This window comes from Odontomachus brunneus, unplaced genomic scaffold, assembly GCF_010583005.1.
Source record: "Odontomachus brunneus isolate Ranch 3 - 2012 unplaced genomic scaffold, Obru_v1 Obru_scaffold_058, whole genome shotgun sequence".
NCBI classification, from domain to species: Eukaryota; Metazoa; Arthropoda; class Insecta; order Hymenoptera; family Formicidae; genus Odontomachus; species Odontomachus brunneus.
In genome coordinates this window covers 1,167,944-1,182,774 of record NW_022639508.1, presented here as the reverse complement: position 1 = coordinate 1,182,774, position 14,831 = coordinate 1,167,944, and the positions used below count along the sequence as shown (strand labels likewise).

The 14,831-nt window shown below is 47.4% G+C and overlaps 2 protein-coding genes across 5 annotated transcripts in view; both read left to right on the top strand.

Annotated features, from left to right (window-relative positions):
• The window catches only part of LOC116845812, a 3,250-nt gene extending 2,323 nt beyond the window's left edge, over window positions 1-927 (top strand). Inside the window, exon 3 of the mRNA XM_032818929.1 lies at window positions 4-927. Within this exon, the coding sequence (XP_032674820.1) occupies window positions 4-567 (564 nt within the window). The 3' untranslated portion in view covers window positions 568-927. The remainder of the gene's footprint in view (window positions 1-3) is intronic.
• A 551-nt stretch (window positions 928-1,478) lies between these two features.
• LOC116845827 (protein vestigial) overlaps window positions 1,479-14,831 on the top strand; it is a 56,223-nt gene continuing 42,870 nt past the window's right edge. For 2 of the 4 annotated variants that reach the window (XM_032818966.1, XM_032818964.1), the window contains exon 1: window positions 1,481-3,506. In XM_032818966.1, the coding sequence (XP_032674857.1) occupies window positions 3,306-3,506 (201 nt within the window). In that variant the 5' untranslated portion in view covers window positions 1,481-3,305. Of the gene's footprint in view, window positions 3,507-14,831 lie in introns of all 4 variants that reach the window. The other 2 variants (XM_032818967.1, XM_032818965.1) reach the window with 2 other exon arrangements.

Sequence of the window (14,831 nt, the reverse complement as noted above, 5' to 3'; positions counted from 1 at the left end):
ACCTGGGATCTCAACTTCAATCGTAACATACACAATAATGATCGTATGAGGACGGATGTTTTCGGGGGAGTGAGTAAAGTTCCTGGTCAACGAGCACAGCCGCATGTTGGTATCCAGGCTGAGAGAAACATCGGTAAAAACGGCTTCATCAGGGGTTCTGGTCAGCTTCAACCGGGTCGTGGAGGTCACGGAGTCTCTCCATCGTTCGGCGTGAGCACTGGCGTCCGATTCAGGAGAGAAGCCGATCCCCAAAACTCGATAAACTTCCAGGGAACACAGCCTCTAAGCGGACCGAATAGGCAACCCACCTGGGATCTCAACTTCAATCGTAACATACACAATAATGATCGTATGAGGACGGATGTTTTCGGGGGAGTGAGTAAAGTTCCTGGTCAACGAGCGCAACCGCACGTCGGTATTCAAGCTGAGAGGAACTTCGGCAATAACGGTTTCATCAGAGGTTCTGGCCAGCTTCAACCGGGTCGTGGAGGTCATAGAGTCTCTCCGTCTTTCGGGATAACCGGTGGTTTCCGGTTCAGGAGAGAGGCCGAAACCCAGTTTGCTTAGGCAAACTTTGACAACAACGTTTTTGGACAATTTTTGTCAAATCCGAGAGGTCACTGTGTCTCATCCTGCATTGGATATAACCGGTGACCTTTTATTCTGGAAGGAAATCGAGGAAATTGATAAAATTAATGTGGAAGTGTAAATTTAAAAAAAACCGGCTTTAACCGGCTATTAACTGCGAAAAAATTAGACAAAATGGACGAATTGCCAACGTCGAACAATGGTATATATAGTAAGCTTTAATTAGATATATTTTTTTATTTTTGTATTTATATATATTTTTGCAAGTATTAATAATAAGTTTACGAGAATATAATAATAAATTATGTAATATAATAATAAGTTTACGTAAAATTATCATTAAGCAGAGATTGTAAATAATAAATCGTATCAGAATGAGTATTTCTCTGTACATATATACTGCACTTGAATTATCCATTAATAGCATTAAAGAGTCACGTCGCGACGCACGTGGCTTCTCATATATCTGGTGTGATGTTAAAATTCGGGTTCGTCCTGAAAATCGTGTCAAATGTACTCGAAGGCTGTGTAGGTCGGTCGGTCTGCGCCGCGCGAAAATGCGATTTCCACGAGAACAACATTTCTGCAGGAATTCCTTCCTGAAGACGCCATCTTCTGCCTCGTTCCCCCTCCTTCCCGTTCCTTCTCTCTTTCTCTCTCTTTCTCTCTTGCTATCTATCTCTTTCCCTCTCGCCCTTTCGTCGCGGCAAATTAAGCTTCCCAAAACACCGCGAAACTGTTAATTAAGACTCATTATGTTCGCTACAGGGGATGGTTGCCTGGGATGGAAGGTGGCCGAAGCGGAGGATGAAGACCACGAAGGAGCCGTAGGTGGGGAGGGGAGCAGTGGGGGTAGGCGGGGGTGGTTTAACCCGAGTACGAACTTCTTAATACCGCAGCTGCAGTCGGGTTCATTGTGGGATCAATACGGGGAGATCCGTGGTAGTGGCAAGCCAAGTGCGATTGGCCCTGACGATCGGGCACAGCGATTGGCCGGTGCCGGCACTGCCAGGAGGCGGATCCTGCTACAGACCTGTCGTCAGGGTGGCGGAAAAGGGGAAGAGGATACGCGTCGCCGTTTGTAAACAGAGACGGGAACGGCTTAGAAAAAGACAGCGACAGGCACTAGGGAGAGAGGGTGACACACGGTGTCGTGTCTGGGGGTTCAGTCTGTGTTCACCCATGAGAGACACACCACCAGCGGCGACACGCTCCGCTCACGTCGCGAGGGTGGCTCGTTTTGTCCGCCAACTGGTCATCCTCGATCACGAGGACCGCCTGTCTTACGTATTGTATGCATCGCGATTGGATGGTTCCCGTTGGAGAAGACTCTTCCAAGAATAGATTGTCTAAACAATCAGTGGGACGCAAACGATGACATGAGTCATGTGTGTCATCTTGAACAGCTGGTGGGTTCGGGAGATGAGGTGTTGAGGACGGTGACAGCGGCTCTTCTCATTAGCTAAGTGAAGTGTCGATTTCAAGTGTTCATAAGTAGCTAGAAGAGGATTAAGTAGAGAATTCCACTTTGTGAATAATCTGCAAGCTGTGAACAATTTGATATTCTTGAATTTCAAGTCGTGAAATTAATTGTGTACCTCGTCGTAGGTGATTATACAAAACGATAGTGCAGTGTTGAAGTCAGTGATAATTGATCTTTATCGAGAAGCCCTAAAAACGAAGATCTTCGAGAAGAGAACTTTCGGAAAGAAACGCCTGATAAACAAAAATAAACAAAGGTGCCTTCTTCCGTAGGAAGGAAAGCCCTACATGATTCCGTTTATCTTACCGGCCGTGAGGTCCTTTAAAGGAGTAAGTTAAAGATATGACGTTATTCGATACACTCAGCTGATGACGACAACCTGAATCCTTTTGGATTCACGCAACGTGCTCACCCTGAAAGGAGAAACGAGGAAGAGGAGCGATCGGTCGATACATTTCTTGCGTCGTGTATCGTGAGCTATCTGGAAGAATTTATCTGCACGTACGTTAGCAATTCGTCGTGCTTCAGTGGCCTCGAGAAATATTGGAACTGTTTTTATCTGATTAGAAGTGACTGAAATTACATCTAAGTAAGATTAAGGAGAATATCTTGTGATCAATTAGCAAACATCTAATTTCCCATAATTACGTCTCTCGTTTCCCTTGCGAACACGCACGAGTCATTGTTTGTGTGAACCGACGGATCGGGCGTTTCTCGACATACAACATCGTTCCTGTATATAGATTCGACGGCTGAGGAATTCTGGAATCTCGAATAATTTTGTATATTTAAATCGACGTTGCATAATTCAAAGCAACGCAGGAGAAATCAGAAACTCTATCTCGCAACGATAGAACACGTCGTTCGACTCTCCTCGTGATAACGCGGTGTATCGTGAATCGACCGCTTCTACCGTATCTAGAAATTATAAATAACCTGGGAAATTTAGACCAATTATACCGCGGCTACTGAAGTCATCGAAGAAAGCCTCATCGAAAAGAGACTCAACAATAATAATACATCGAAGCAATCTGCAATGTGCACGAAACATCGTCCTTAGTGCCGAGCCGACGACGAATCCAGTGAATCCCGAATAGTCTCGAATGTTTGAGCCGACCGCGGCGCGCCATTGACGGAGGTGAATAAGCCAAAGGGTGGTGTTCGAAAGGGTGGTGCGACGTTCGGGTACGCAAGTCTGCAGGCCAGCTCTGGGGTGCCGGGCCCGGGCGGGGTGATGAGCTGCTCCGATGTGATGTATCAATATTATCCTTACCTCTACCAGACCCACCGGCCACCGCCGCCGCACCCGACTCACCCTCATGCGGCCCCGCACAGCCACCCCCACGCCAATCCGCACGCGGCCCACCACAGTCCAGCCAGGCCGGCGCCCTTCCAACCCTTCCCGGCAGCCACGACGACGCATCAGTATGATAGGGTGAGTCGATACCTTTAAATTATTTTTGTCGATTTTTTGCGGGAAAGAGGAACACTGAACTGCTGCCGTGAGACCTCAATGAGTTCTCATTACTCACGTCTGATAAATTTAATTGCGAGCAATAATAATTGAGAATAAAAATTGCAAATGATATTGGACATAATTAGACTTGCAAAGAAACTTTTAATTATATGTTATGGCAAAGTTACGATACAAGATCTGTCGCTAATAGGCGACGTGGAAAACTGTCGAAGGCGCTAATAGGATACGCCGGGTCGCCCATGTTTCTAAAGTGGTCCATCGGCACATTTTTATAACCCCGTTCTCGGGGCTTGTCGCCGGTACTTGAGTCGTCCGAAGCAATTAAAGACAGACCTGCGCGTTGTCCGGTCATTAAGTTCGGCGCGTTCGGTAAAACGACTGCGAACGTTTATAACAAGTTCCGCTTGTATTCTACACCGACTGTTCCCGCTTTTACGGCGAACGAATATTCTTTACTGCCGTATAAATTAATCGGGAATGATTATATTACCGCGCGCGCGAATGTAATTCTTTATTCGGCTTATCATCGGCTGAACGGTACAATGATGAACCCCTGCAGTGTGTTGAAATACTGGGGAACGTTTATTCAACAAAATAAACGTGTCCTCAACTGGAAATTTGTCATATTCTTTCTCTTTTCTCTTTTTTTTACCTAATTAACGAAATTTCACGAAATTCTCAATTTCATCGATCTTGGAGTTCGCGGATTCTGCGATTCTCGGATTTCCGTATAATGGGTTCTGCCGAGTACTCGACAGTCCCACGAATCGTTCGATACACGAATCTTCGGCCATTCGCATTTCCGAGAAGTAGAAGAGCACCGTCGACGTGGCACCACGTATTCTGAAATAGTTTCGCGACGGCAAGGAAAAGGTTTTCGCGAGTAGCGCGAGGGAATCGCCTGTGTATCATTTTAATTTGTCTGCTGGGAGGTCAGGCGTGTTCCTGCCCTCGGCGAGCACCCATCCGTGCGCTGTGGGGTGTCGAGTGCTGTTGTGCCGTCTTTCCCGACTCGGTGGGAAAGCAATGTTCCTTTTTCCCAGCAGACCCAACTCACTTAGGTAATATTAAACCACTTGTAACTAGTGATGCGAGCCGAAGATATTCTCGAGAGGATATTCTCGGAAAACGAAGATATTTTGAGAACGATGATACCCCGCGACAAAGAGACTGTCAAATGACATTCTGTAAATATTATCTGAGAAAGTATCGAGCAACATACACTTTCTTTGAGAGAAAAAAAAATATTCCACGCGAAAAAGAGCATCATAATATTTAAATCATAGAAGTTGAAAAAAATATAGACAACTCGGAGATTTAAGATTGTGATTTCAGATCGGAATTTTTCAAAAACGCGATATTTTCACCGTAATAATTCGTTTAGTAAACGAAATGCGTAAACAAACACGTGATGAGAGGATAATAATGTTCGATATTACTGAACAAACATAGAGCTGTTATCTTTCGTAGATTTAAGTGCTATTTCTAAGCTTTCTAAGATCAAATTTCCTTGTATCATAAAATTTTCGAATTCAATCTTGATATTCTAGCATCTTTGAAGCGATGCGACCGCTGAACTTTAATAATTTAAGATTCTAAGAGTTCTGCGCTCTCGTGGATACCGAGAAAGAAACTCGTTCTGTCGCCTGATATGCGTGAACTCCCAATCTTTCGGCTGGATCATTGCGATCGGCGCGTCCGGCGGAATCTCGCCTTTAATATGCAATTGAAAATTGAGCGGAGCTCCGCGATTAATCAGATGAGCCCGGCGCTCTTTTCTTTTCTTCTCGCAAGACATATAGCTACGAGCGCGTCGTTTGATCCATTTATCTATCAATCTCCCGGCGACATGGTAGAAACACACACCGGACGTTCCCCGCGCTTCTCTCTTTCTGTCCCGTTCTCCGTGGCGATCGCGAGATAACATCCGGCAAAAGCGTTAAGCCCGCGCGATACGAACGAAACGGCAAAGGAGAGAAGGAAAGCCGATCCCGACAGTCGGACAGGTTCTCTCCGCGAACGGACTCCCCCCGAAGGAAGAAGAGGCCCCCGGCTCATATCCTCGAGGCCCGGGTAGTTCACGCGACCGCGGCGACACGAATTTACTTTTATTTAAACCTCCTCTCCTTCCTTTTATTTAGAGCCCGAGGAGCCGGGAGGAGCGCCGCGCTCATTTTGCTCCTTTGCCGGCCTCCGCTCTCTGTCCCCCCGGTCTCTGAATTAATAGCCGCGCTAGTGTTTTTCGCAGTGTGTCGGCCACGGTGCATGTGTGCTGTGTGTGAATGTACGTTGCACACGCGTGTGCAAAGGCGCGTACCTACGTGACACGCGTTAAAAATGCGCACCGTTTTCTCACGACGACGACGACGACGACGAAGCAAACCGAAACCGCCGTGCTTCATCGCTCCTGCACGGCCAAGTAAGCGAGCGAACGTTCAGGACTCTCGTGGCTGCGCTCGCGGAAAATGATGTACGGGATGTGTCGCAGGACGAAGCTGCGACCCGATCCCTCCGTGGCCACTGCGAGCCCGGCTGCGAGCTTCAGTATCATGACAGTATCATGACATCGATGGAAGTTAATCAAACGCGATTTCGGTGGAGTTCTCGTGTGAACGCGCCGATATATAATATTCAATTTCTTGGAATAAAAAAGTTTAATTAGAGACAAGTAGGCGACTTTTGCAAACGATATCAATCATGATCGTGACGCGCCTCGGGAATAATAATTTAGAAAAAAATTCGGACGGAGAGAACCCGAGAGATCGGGACGATTGTTTCGGCGGAGAGAAACGCGTCCGCGCGAAGGGAGAGACAGGTGCTGGTCGCAGGAGAAGCCCGCAAGAACCTGGCTATCCTTCATTAGCACTCTCGTTACCTGGCCGCCGTTTCTTCTACGCACAGCGAACGCAACACAAACACACACACACACACACACACACATATATATATACGCACGCATGTGGAATCCACACTATATACTTGCAGCCTTGCACCATCAGCGCGTTATGTCATGCAGTTTGCGCTCAAAAGTCGGTTAATGAAAATAGGACCAATAAACACGAGCACCTCTTCGCATCCGACGGGAGATACGTGAGAGTTCGCGCTCGAGAAATTTAGAATTTTAGGTTAAATGCGCGGTGACACGAGGAAGAGAGGCTCGCAGACTTCTTCTGGGTATCTTCGCGAAATTGACAAACTAAAAGGAAAATCGGAATTCGCGGGAGACCTGTGCCGCGAGCCTCCTCGAAGACGGTGGAATCTAGCATCCGAGGAACTTACACACAGTTCAAGGAGACTGCGATTCGAGACATTCGGTACTCAAGGAATCTAGAGACCGAGCTATTAGAATTCAAAACGTGTAGAATCTAGGGCGCTTAGACACCGGGGTACCTCGAATCCGTGTAATTCGGAGTCCGAGATATCGACTCGTCGGAGCTCGACCAGCGCCAGCGTCGAGTGATCGAGACCGAAACAACGTTGTCAAGTGCCGCGTTAATCGAGTCCCAACCTATAATTACCCGGCTCTGCCCCTCTTCGGGATCGTCCTCTCGGCAAACGATAATAAGCCACCGGGCGCCTCTTTCACGAAACTAGCGGACAAGCGTGACAGTATAACCGGCAGCAGCAAACGAGAAATAGAAAGAGAAAAGGAGAGCGGGAGGAAGGAGTAGAGGGTAAGAGAAGAAGAGGGAGGGAGAGAGAGGAAAGGAAAGAAGGCAAGATAGAGGAAGAAAGAGTAGTCGTAAAAGCGCATTTTTCTCGGGTATCTGGCCGATTAATGAACCGATGTCGTCGCCAAGACCACCCCGAAGGGTGCGCGTACGGGACGCGCATCCCTCGCGATAGACCGACAGCAGTCCAGGACTATAATACCTATCCTATAACCAGCTCCTGTCCGTCCTCCTAGCAGCAGGTCTCAAACGGACCGCGCCTTTACCTGACCAAGTTTTACGATCGTCGCGCCGAGGTGGCGATGTGTCCTCGTGTTATCGTCCTGGCGGGATCTGGCCTGGCTAAAGCAGGCTTCTGCCACGGCTTCTTTTATTATATTTCTCTTTCCTTCTCCTCCTCCTCCTCCACCTCTTCCTCTTCTTTCCTCCGTGCTGTTGTTGGCTCCTCTTCGCGGCCGAGAAACACAGGACGACAGGGGCATTACTTTGCAATCCGCGACCGACGCGTTCGTAAATTTGACTTAGGCGCGATACTCGTTTGAGAGAAGAAGAGAAGTAGTTAGTATGTTGACGATGAGAGGAAATTATTTATCTTTCACGCTGGCTGACAGAGCGATTAGATATGGGCTTGTTATTTAATTTGATAGAATGGCTACTCAATTGATAATTATATAAGCGACAACATCCCAAGTTGAAGTTTGGATCCTACTTTCGATCGCAATATTCTATTTAACGCCTACTTTGAGGTTATCTTTCGAACCTACAAGTAGCATTTTGCGTGTTTCCAGCGCGATTAAAGGCGACAAGTACACGGAAAGAAGGAGTCAGCTGCTGCATCAAAAGTCTGTGTATCGTAGCTAGATCTTATAGTAACACAGGTAAAACACTGAAAGCTATAGCTGCTACTAGGCATGTATTCAGCTATGAAACCGAAGTGGCAGCAACAGTAACAAAAGTTCCAGTAGCGAACTTTTAGTGATAATACTTAGTTAAGTTATACATACAAATATATTTTCAAATATATTTTCAAAATCATGATTAGCTACGACAGTAGTGGAGTCTCTTTTTCCACATGAAACATTGCTTTCCATGTGATCTTACAGTATGTACAAATGTTAGAAAGTTTAGGTCGAAAGTAGGGTTAAAATTTCAGGGAAAGGGAGGAGGGGAGGAGGCGTGTTTAATCGTTACGATTAAACGATTCGTCGAGATCTCCTGAATTCCTACCGAGATCTTTTCAGACTTCATCTTACGCTCGGTAGCTTAACTGTCACGTTGTGCCCTCGTTCAATTTGACTCGTTCGCGTCGTTACTTCTCCTATAAGTCAATTATTTACGAAGCCATCGACGGCGACGGTTGACTTGCTTTCCACCGGACTGTCAATATATGTCGTCAATCTTCCGCGGTGTCGACACACCGAGTTTCGAGTTCTGGCATTCCCGTCGCGTCGTATTAGGAGAGATCGACTACCGGCTGTAATTTGTTGTTCTCGCTTCGGCGGAATAAATTTCCACCGGGACTAGTTTCTCGGGCAGCGCTCGCGCGCGAGCGATTCTGGCCGCGCCGGTTCTGCCCTGAGCGCTCGCCCTTTCGTCTCCGTCTTTGCATTCCACCATGAAATCGCTGTCGCAAACGCTTATACAACCTGTCGCGGAAAATCGCCGCAGAATGCGACGCGATTTCTAAAACCACGGTACGATCCCGGCAGCCGTGGAACTAGACCTGTTGATCAGCGAAGTCGTCCGCGACAGGTAGCCGATGCCGATCGGGATACCGTACGGAATTCCGTGAGATTATAATAAAGCCGGGTGTGCATTTAAAATTAGACGAGACTCGACAATTGTAGTAGCGCGCGAGGAGGAAGAACGCAATGGCGAGCGGAGGAGATACCTGGCGCATTGACATCGCGTAAAAATTATCGGTCCGACAGTAATTTAGATTTTTTTTATGAACTCGTGCCGCTTTACAGACTCCGCCGAGCTTGTAGGCATGTTGAATTATGGATGAGTCTACCAATCGAGGATCATAATGAGACCTTGACGTATCGAGGTCGAGGCTGTAAGTCTAAGGCCGATTTTATAGTCGGATCTTACGTTTAAGGTCGTCTTAAATTCATCTTCAGGTGCTGTACGGATCGGTTCATTGCTATCTACGAGATATCTGAGGATAAACTTGAGACGATCTTAAATATAAGATTCGGCTGTGAATACCGTCGTGTGAGACCGCCTGCATGTTAGCGCAGCGTTATGTCGAAAGTTCCACGACAGTTCGAGCTGGAATCTCCTCGTTCGTCCTTCGTTTCCTCTTCCCGTGGGCCTCCATTCTCCCGCGATTCACGACAGTATACGGTCCGGCTTTCGACCGACGCGCTACCTCGACATCGATCTCCGTCGCGCGCGTTTCCCTGGCCCCCGTGTTTCGGGGCCCTACGCCATTGCGCGAGCCACGCAGAAAATTCGCCCATAAAGCGCGCGGAACGGCCGCGCGCTCGCCCGTAAAAGAAAGAAGAAGCGAGGAGCGGTACATTTAAACGCTCCCCACGGTATATCGGGAGTTCCCAGAGAGGCACGCAAGACCTACGCTACGTCTTTACTTAACCCCTTGACCATACGATGAACAACATTTTTCCGACGCGGCCGACCGTAGGGAGTCCCCCTTCCGTTTCCCCTCCCGCCGTGCACCCGCTCGTGGGTTCGCTTCCGACATTTGCCGAGGCGCGGTCACGCGAGTACCCGGTGCCTGGTACCTGGTGCATGCTGCCTGCCGCCTCGACAGCCTCGGCGCGAAGCGGCTTCGATATCTCGCGCTCTACGGCGCTCGGATGGTTGGAGAAGGAAAAACGAATTAATTACGATCAATCCGCGCGATGGAGGCGCGCGTCGTAAAAGCAAGCAAGGCAGTCAGGCCGACCGGCCGGCTGACCCTGTCGAAGTCGAGGAGGCACTCTTACTATACCGGTATGAGCTATGGTCGCCGTCTTCGACGTGCTCGGCCAAGCAGGGAGCATCGACATCACTTGTGCCGCGCCGCGCCGGCGAAACCTGCCCTCTCTTCCTCCTCTTTCTTTGTGGCTTCTTATTGTACCAGCTGCGAAAATTAATAGCGCGCGCTTACGCGACATCTACGCGATGCTTTGGCGACCGCGAAAAATTGCATTTTTAGACTGTTCAATTGTCGAGGTTATGGACGAATTCAACGATTCGCGAATATCGGAGATAGCAATAAGTGTCGTGAAACATTCAATTTTTGACATTTTTTTCACTTTAGTCATTGGTACTCTAGAAAAGTCTGGTTTGTTTTGCGACCAGTTATTCGCCATTTTAATTGTGAAGTTCTCTCTTGGTATCATTGAGTGCAGACAAACAATTTAATTGCAATGCAAAACCAGATTTCATGGTCGCATGAAGAACCAGATTTTTTTTAAAAGTATCTATGATTAAGAGGATGTTAATAATTAGGTGGTTTAACTTGTAGGTTGACGGGTTTTTTCGATCTGTAAATATTTCGAATTTTTGGCACTTTAAGTGTTTATGTTACTTCAAATTTGTAGATATTGATAGTTCGACATATCCTAAATACTTTAGATGAAAATTTAGATAGTCTTCGTACTGTTATAGAGCGCCGTAGACTGCGTTGGGACTTTTCCCCGGCGCACGCCAATGTAAGAGAAAGGTAAGAGGAAAGAAAAATTGGAAATAAAAGACACACAGGACGGTAATATCGACGCTCGCCATGACGATGATACTTCAGACCGGTACAGCAACAGCATCCTCGACCGCGGTAGGATCAAACGGTGCGGTACGGATAGAGAGAGAGAGAGAGAGAGAGAGAGAGAGAGAGAGAGAGAGGGGAGGGAGAGAGAGAGAGAGAGAAAGAGAGCCGTAAGTAGGGGTGCGCGAGGTCTCGATAAATTCAGGATCTGGAAGTTCGAGTCGCTGACTTTTTTATCGCCACTTAAAAACAGGAAAATGACGTTTCTGCCGGCAAAGTTTCAGTCGGCGACCGATTCGCATTACGCAACATATAGATGCGTCATTCCATCCTTGATCCTTCCAGGATTTCGCGCTTTCGCCTATTTCTTTTTTTTTTTGCAAATGTCACAGCAGCAAACAAATTCCCGAAATAGACTCTCTTCATCGGGCAGGACTGAATAATGTTAGATTTCGCAAAAAGCTCATTTGCTTGCCGTCTAATCTCGCCGAACGAGCCGCGCGCGACCGAAAATGTCGGATGGCTTGCCGGATTCGCGCGAGACGTTATCGAACGTTATTCTTCGCGGCAACAGCGGTCAGTGTCGCAGCCGCAGCGGCACTGGCCGCTAAAAAGGGACGCGCAAAACTTTCACCGAATCGTCGCGAAATCGAGGTGAACTCGCCTTACCGGTTTAAACGAAAAAATTAATACGTGACCCGGCGGCAGCGGCGGTGGAGATCGGCGCCCGCGTGGCTCAGATAAAACGGCGTCCCGATATCAAGAATCGGCTACGGGTGCCAGGTAAAGACAACACCGGTGGACAATCCGTTGCTCATCGGACAAAAAGCCATCGGCTGGTCTCCTGGCAAGACCTGATCCGACTGCCTGAGAAGACCGGAATGACGAATCTGTCGTAACTACTCGCGGATATTGCTCGTTTCTCGAAACTAATAGACGTCCTTTGCTTCGATACATTTCAAAAGATACTCGAGCGGGAAGAATTCTTCAAACTACTGTTTGCAACTTACACATGTATACGAGAACTGTATTGAGACAAAGGTAACGACATCCCGTAGTATTGGACATATTCGCGATATTTGTATCACGCGTTTTCTTGTAATTTTAAAATTGCGATCAGCATTGCAATGTCAAATTATGGGAAAGTTAGATATAAATGAATCGCGGTAACACCTAACAATGAAATATCATTGTCGTTTCATTTTTAACTCCTTTCACTGACAAGTGAAAATGACACTCGACAAGCTGCGAGAAGAGCGAACACGAAGCGGAAGGCGAGTAAGGGAGAAGGAAGTGTCGCGGAAGCGGCAGCCGCTTCTTTTGTGCCGTCGGAGTGTGTCCTCCTTGTCAGAAGTCCGCGGATACGTTTCTGCTCGAGGCGGTTGCATTGAATTGCAGATTCGCGCGGACAGATGGACACGTCCATGAACGAACTCGCGGTCGCTTGTTGCGACAGCAAAAAGCATCCCAAGACCCTGGAAATCTTTCGATCTTGCGAGAGAGAACCGCGATCTTGTGTCTCATATATATCCCCGTAACCTCGATTCCACGACTGTTCGCATCCTCGGATTCTAGGATCCGCGGATACCTAGAATGAGGAAAAGAAATGCGAAAAAGCGCTAATTTGCGTTGAGGGGACAAAGGAAAAGAGGGAAAGAGAGGTCATATCTCGAATTCTTCAGCCTGTATTAATAATAGTCGTTATTTGAAGTTTGTCTCATGTGAGATGATCAGATTTTTACTCAGAATTAGATCCAAGTTTTTTAATTGAATTATATATGTGACATTATGGGTACCAGCTATTAGATGCTGCAAACGTTTTGAAGCACTTAAAGAAACGCCGCCGTGCTTGCATCGAGCGCTTCAAAGCATTTGCAGCGTCTAATGGATTATATTTTATATCTAATCGCGATTCAACTGAAAAACTCTCATCTAATTCAAATCCAAGTATCTCACATACTTGTGACAAGTTTCAAGTAATGACCATTAATATACAGGCTTTAGTACCTTGAAAATCTCTCGACGAGTTGAAATTCATCTTTGACCGATTTCTGTTCACGCAGATCATCTCGATCGTTCAATTCCTAGCTCTCCATACTCGTCCAATCGTTTGGTACTTGGAGGCGCGAAAGATTCGCGATCACAGTTATCTATCGAGATATCGGTATCGCGGTCCAAGAATTCCTCTCCGGCGGATCGGCGGCGATCGAATCTTTTGGAGGGAAAAAATCCCGCGTCAACTATCAACCCGTTCGTCGTTAGTCACGTGCGTCGCGCGGCTCGGCCATTTGTCTTTGTTCACTTTGCGCGCACCCGGTGTCCAAGAAAATGCCCGCGCGTCTATTTGTTACGAAGCCGATGCCACAAATCACGGCGCGCTGCACCCTGTGTCCTCGTCGCCGAACTCTTACTTACGTTCGCGCGCGCGCGAGACTACTCAAGTATATTTAAACGCAATTACGACAAGCGGGCCGCCCGGTAATCCCGGCAAGGCGCGCACCACCGCGAGATTAACTGCTACGAACATCAGGCAAGCCAGAAGTCTGGAATCCAGACTGCCGCGGAACAGCGAGCAATATCCCCAAGCGTTATTATAACTCGCGGAGACTCTTGATGAACACGCGTCGCGTTGATGAAACACACCCCTTGCATTTGGGGGGTCGCGCAACGATGACATCATCGTCTAGGTGTCTGCTAATTCTAAAGATCTATCTGAGTCTTCGTGAGACACAGAGAACGAGAGATTTGAAAATCCACCACTCCTGTGAGATGCTTGTGATCGTACATGGAAGAAAAGATATGGCGCATATGACTAGAAATATTTTGTTGTGAGCAGCACAGTCGCATCAGCCTAGCTATCTTTGTGTGATTATAATGTATTGATATGACTCAGTTATTTTAGTATATCAACTACATTAATATAGTTGCGCGTGGTTTGATTGTGGCAACCAGAAGTCGGTGAGGGTGACACTTAGCATGAAAACCGTTTGGTTGAAGCAATCGAGTATCGTCACTGCTGCAACATCAGTAACTCAGCTTGCAGCTGTGGCGATTGCTCTGTGGTTGCAACAACCACATAATTAGTTGTTTTGTATTTTACTATTGAGTCTAGTTGGCACAACCAAATTTATGCTTGCAATCACACTGTTGTGCACTACAATGGGAAGCAATCATATTACATCAAATTTATACAACAATCTGCGAACTCATAATGAAATACAACAAAATTTATCAGGAAATACGATAGCATAAAAATGTCCAAAAATTCTCTTCAGAAACTACCTCAAGGTAATAATCGCGAGGGTTGAATACAGTCCGTGGCGACTGGAAGATCCTACGACTCTTGACGATTTAATTACCAGTCTCTCGATTGAAAGTTTAGGCAATTGTCATTATTGTCAGACAGCAAGTCGCGAAGAATCAGTCGCGTCGCGACGTTTATTTACGACCTCGGCAGTTTTGACGGCGATGTCCCTGCGGGATAACGATTAGCGCGGCCATGTGAATTAAATGGGATAAACGCGGTTAATTCCTCATCTCTATCGGAAGAAACGAGCCGCGGGTATGCGCGGTAAGTGGCGAATTAATAAACGCCGTCGACCCTCGACTCGACTTGGCTGAACGCGGGAGAGAGACCAGACTTTGAGCACCGCGATCTGAGCCTCCAACTTCGTCGCCGTATACGAGAACTCGGACTTCTGCGGTAGCCGGCGATAAGGCCTCCATTACTGAAATACCGGCTGTTTAACCCCGCGGAACTCTCTCGCCGCCCCTCTCGGGATTTATCCCTTTTACTTCTCTCGATGCCGCCTGCCTCGCGAGTTGTCTATTTTCGCTCGACAACGCGATTCGCGCCACTCCTCTCTCTCTCTCTCTCTCTCTCTCTCTCTCTCTCTCTCT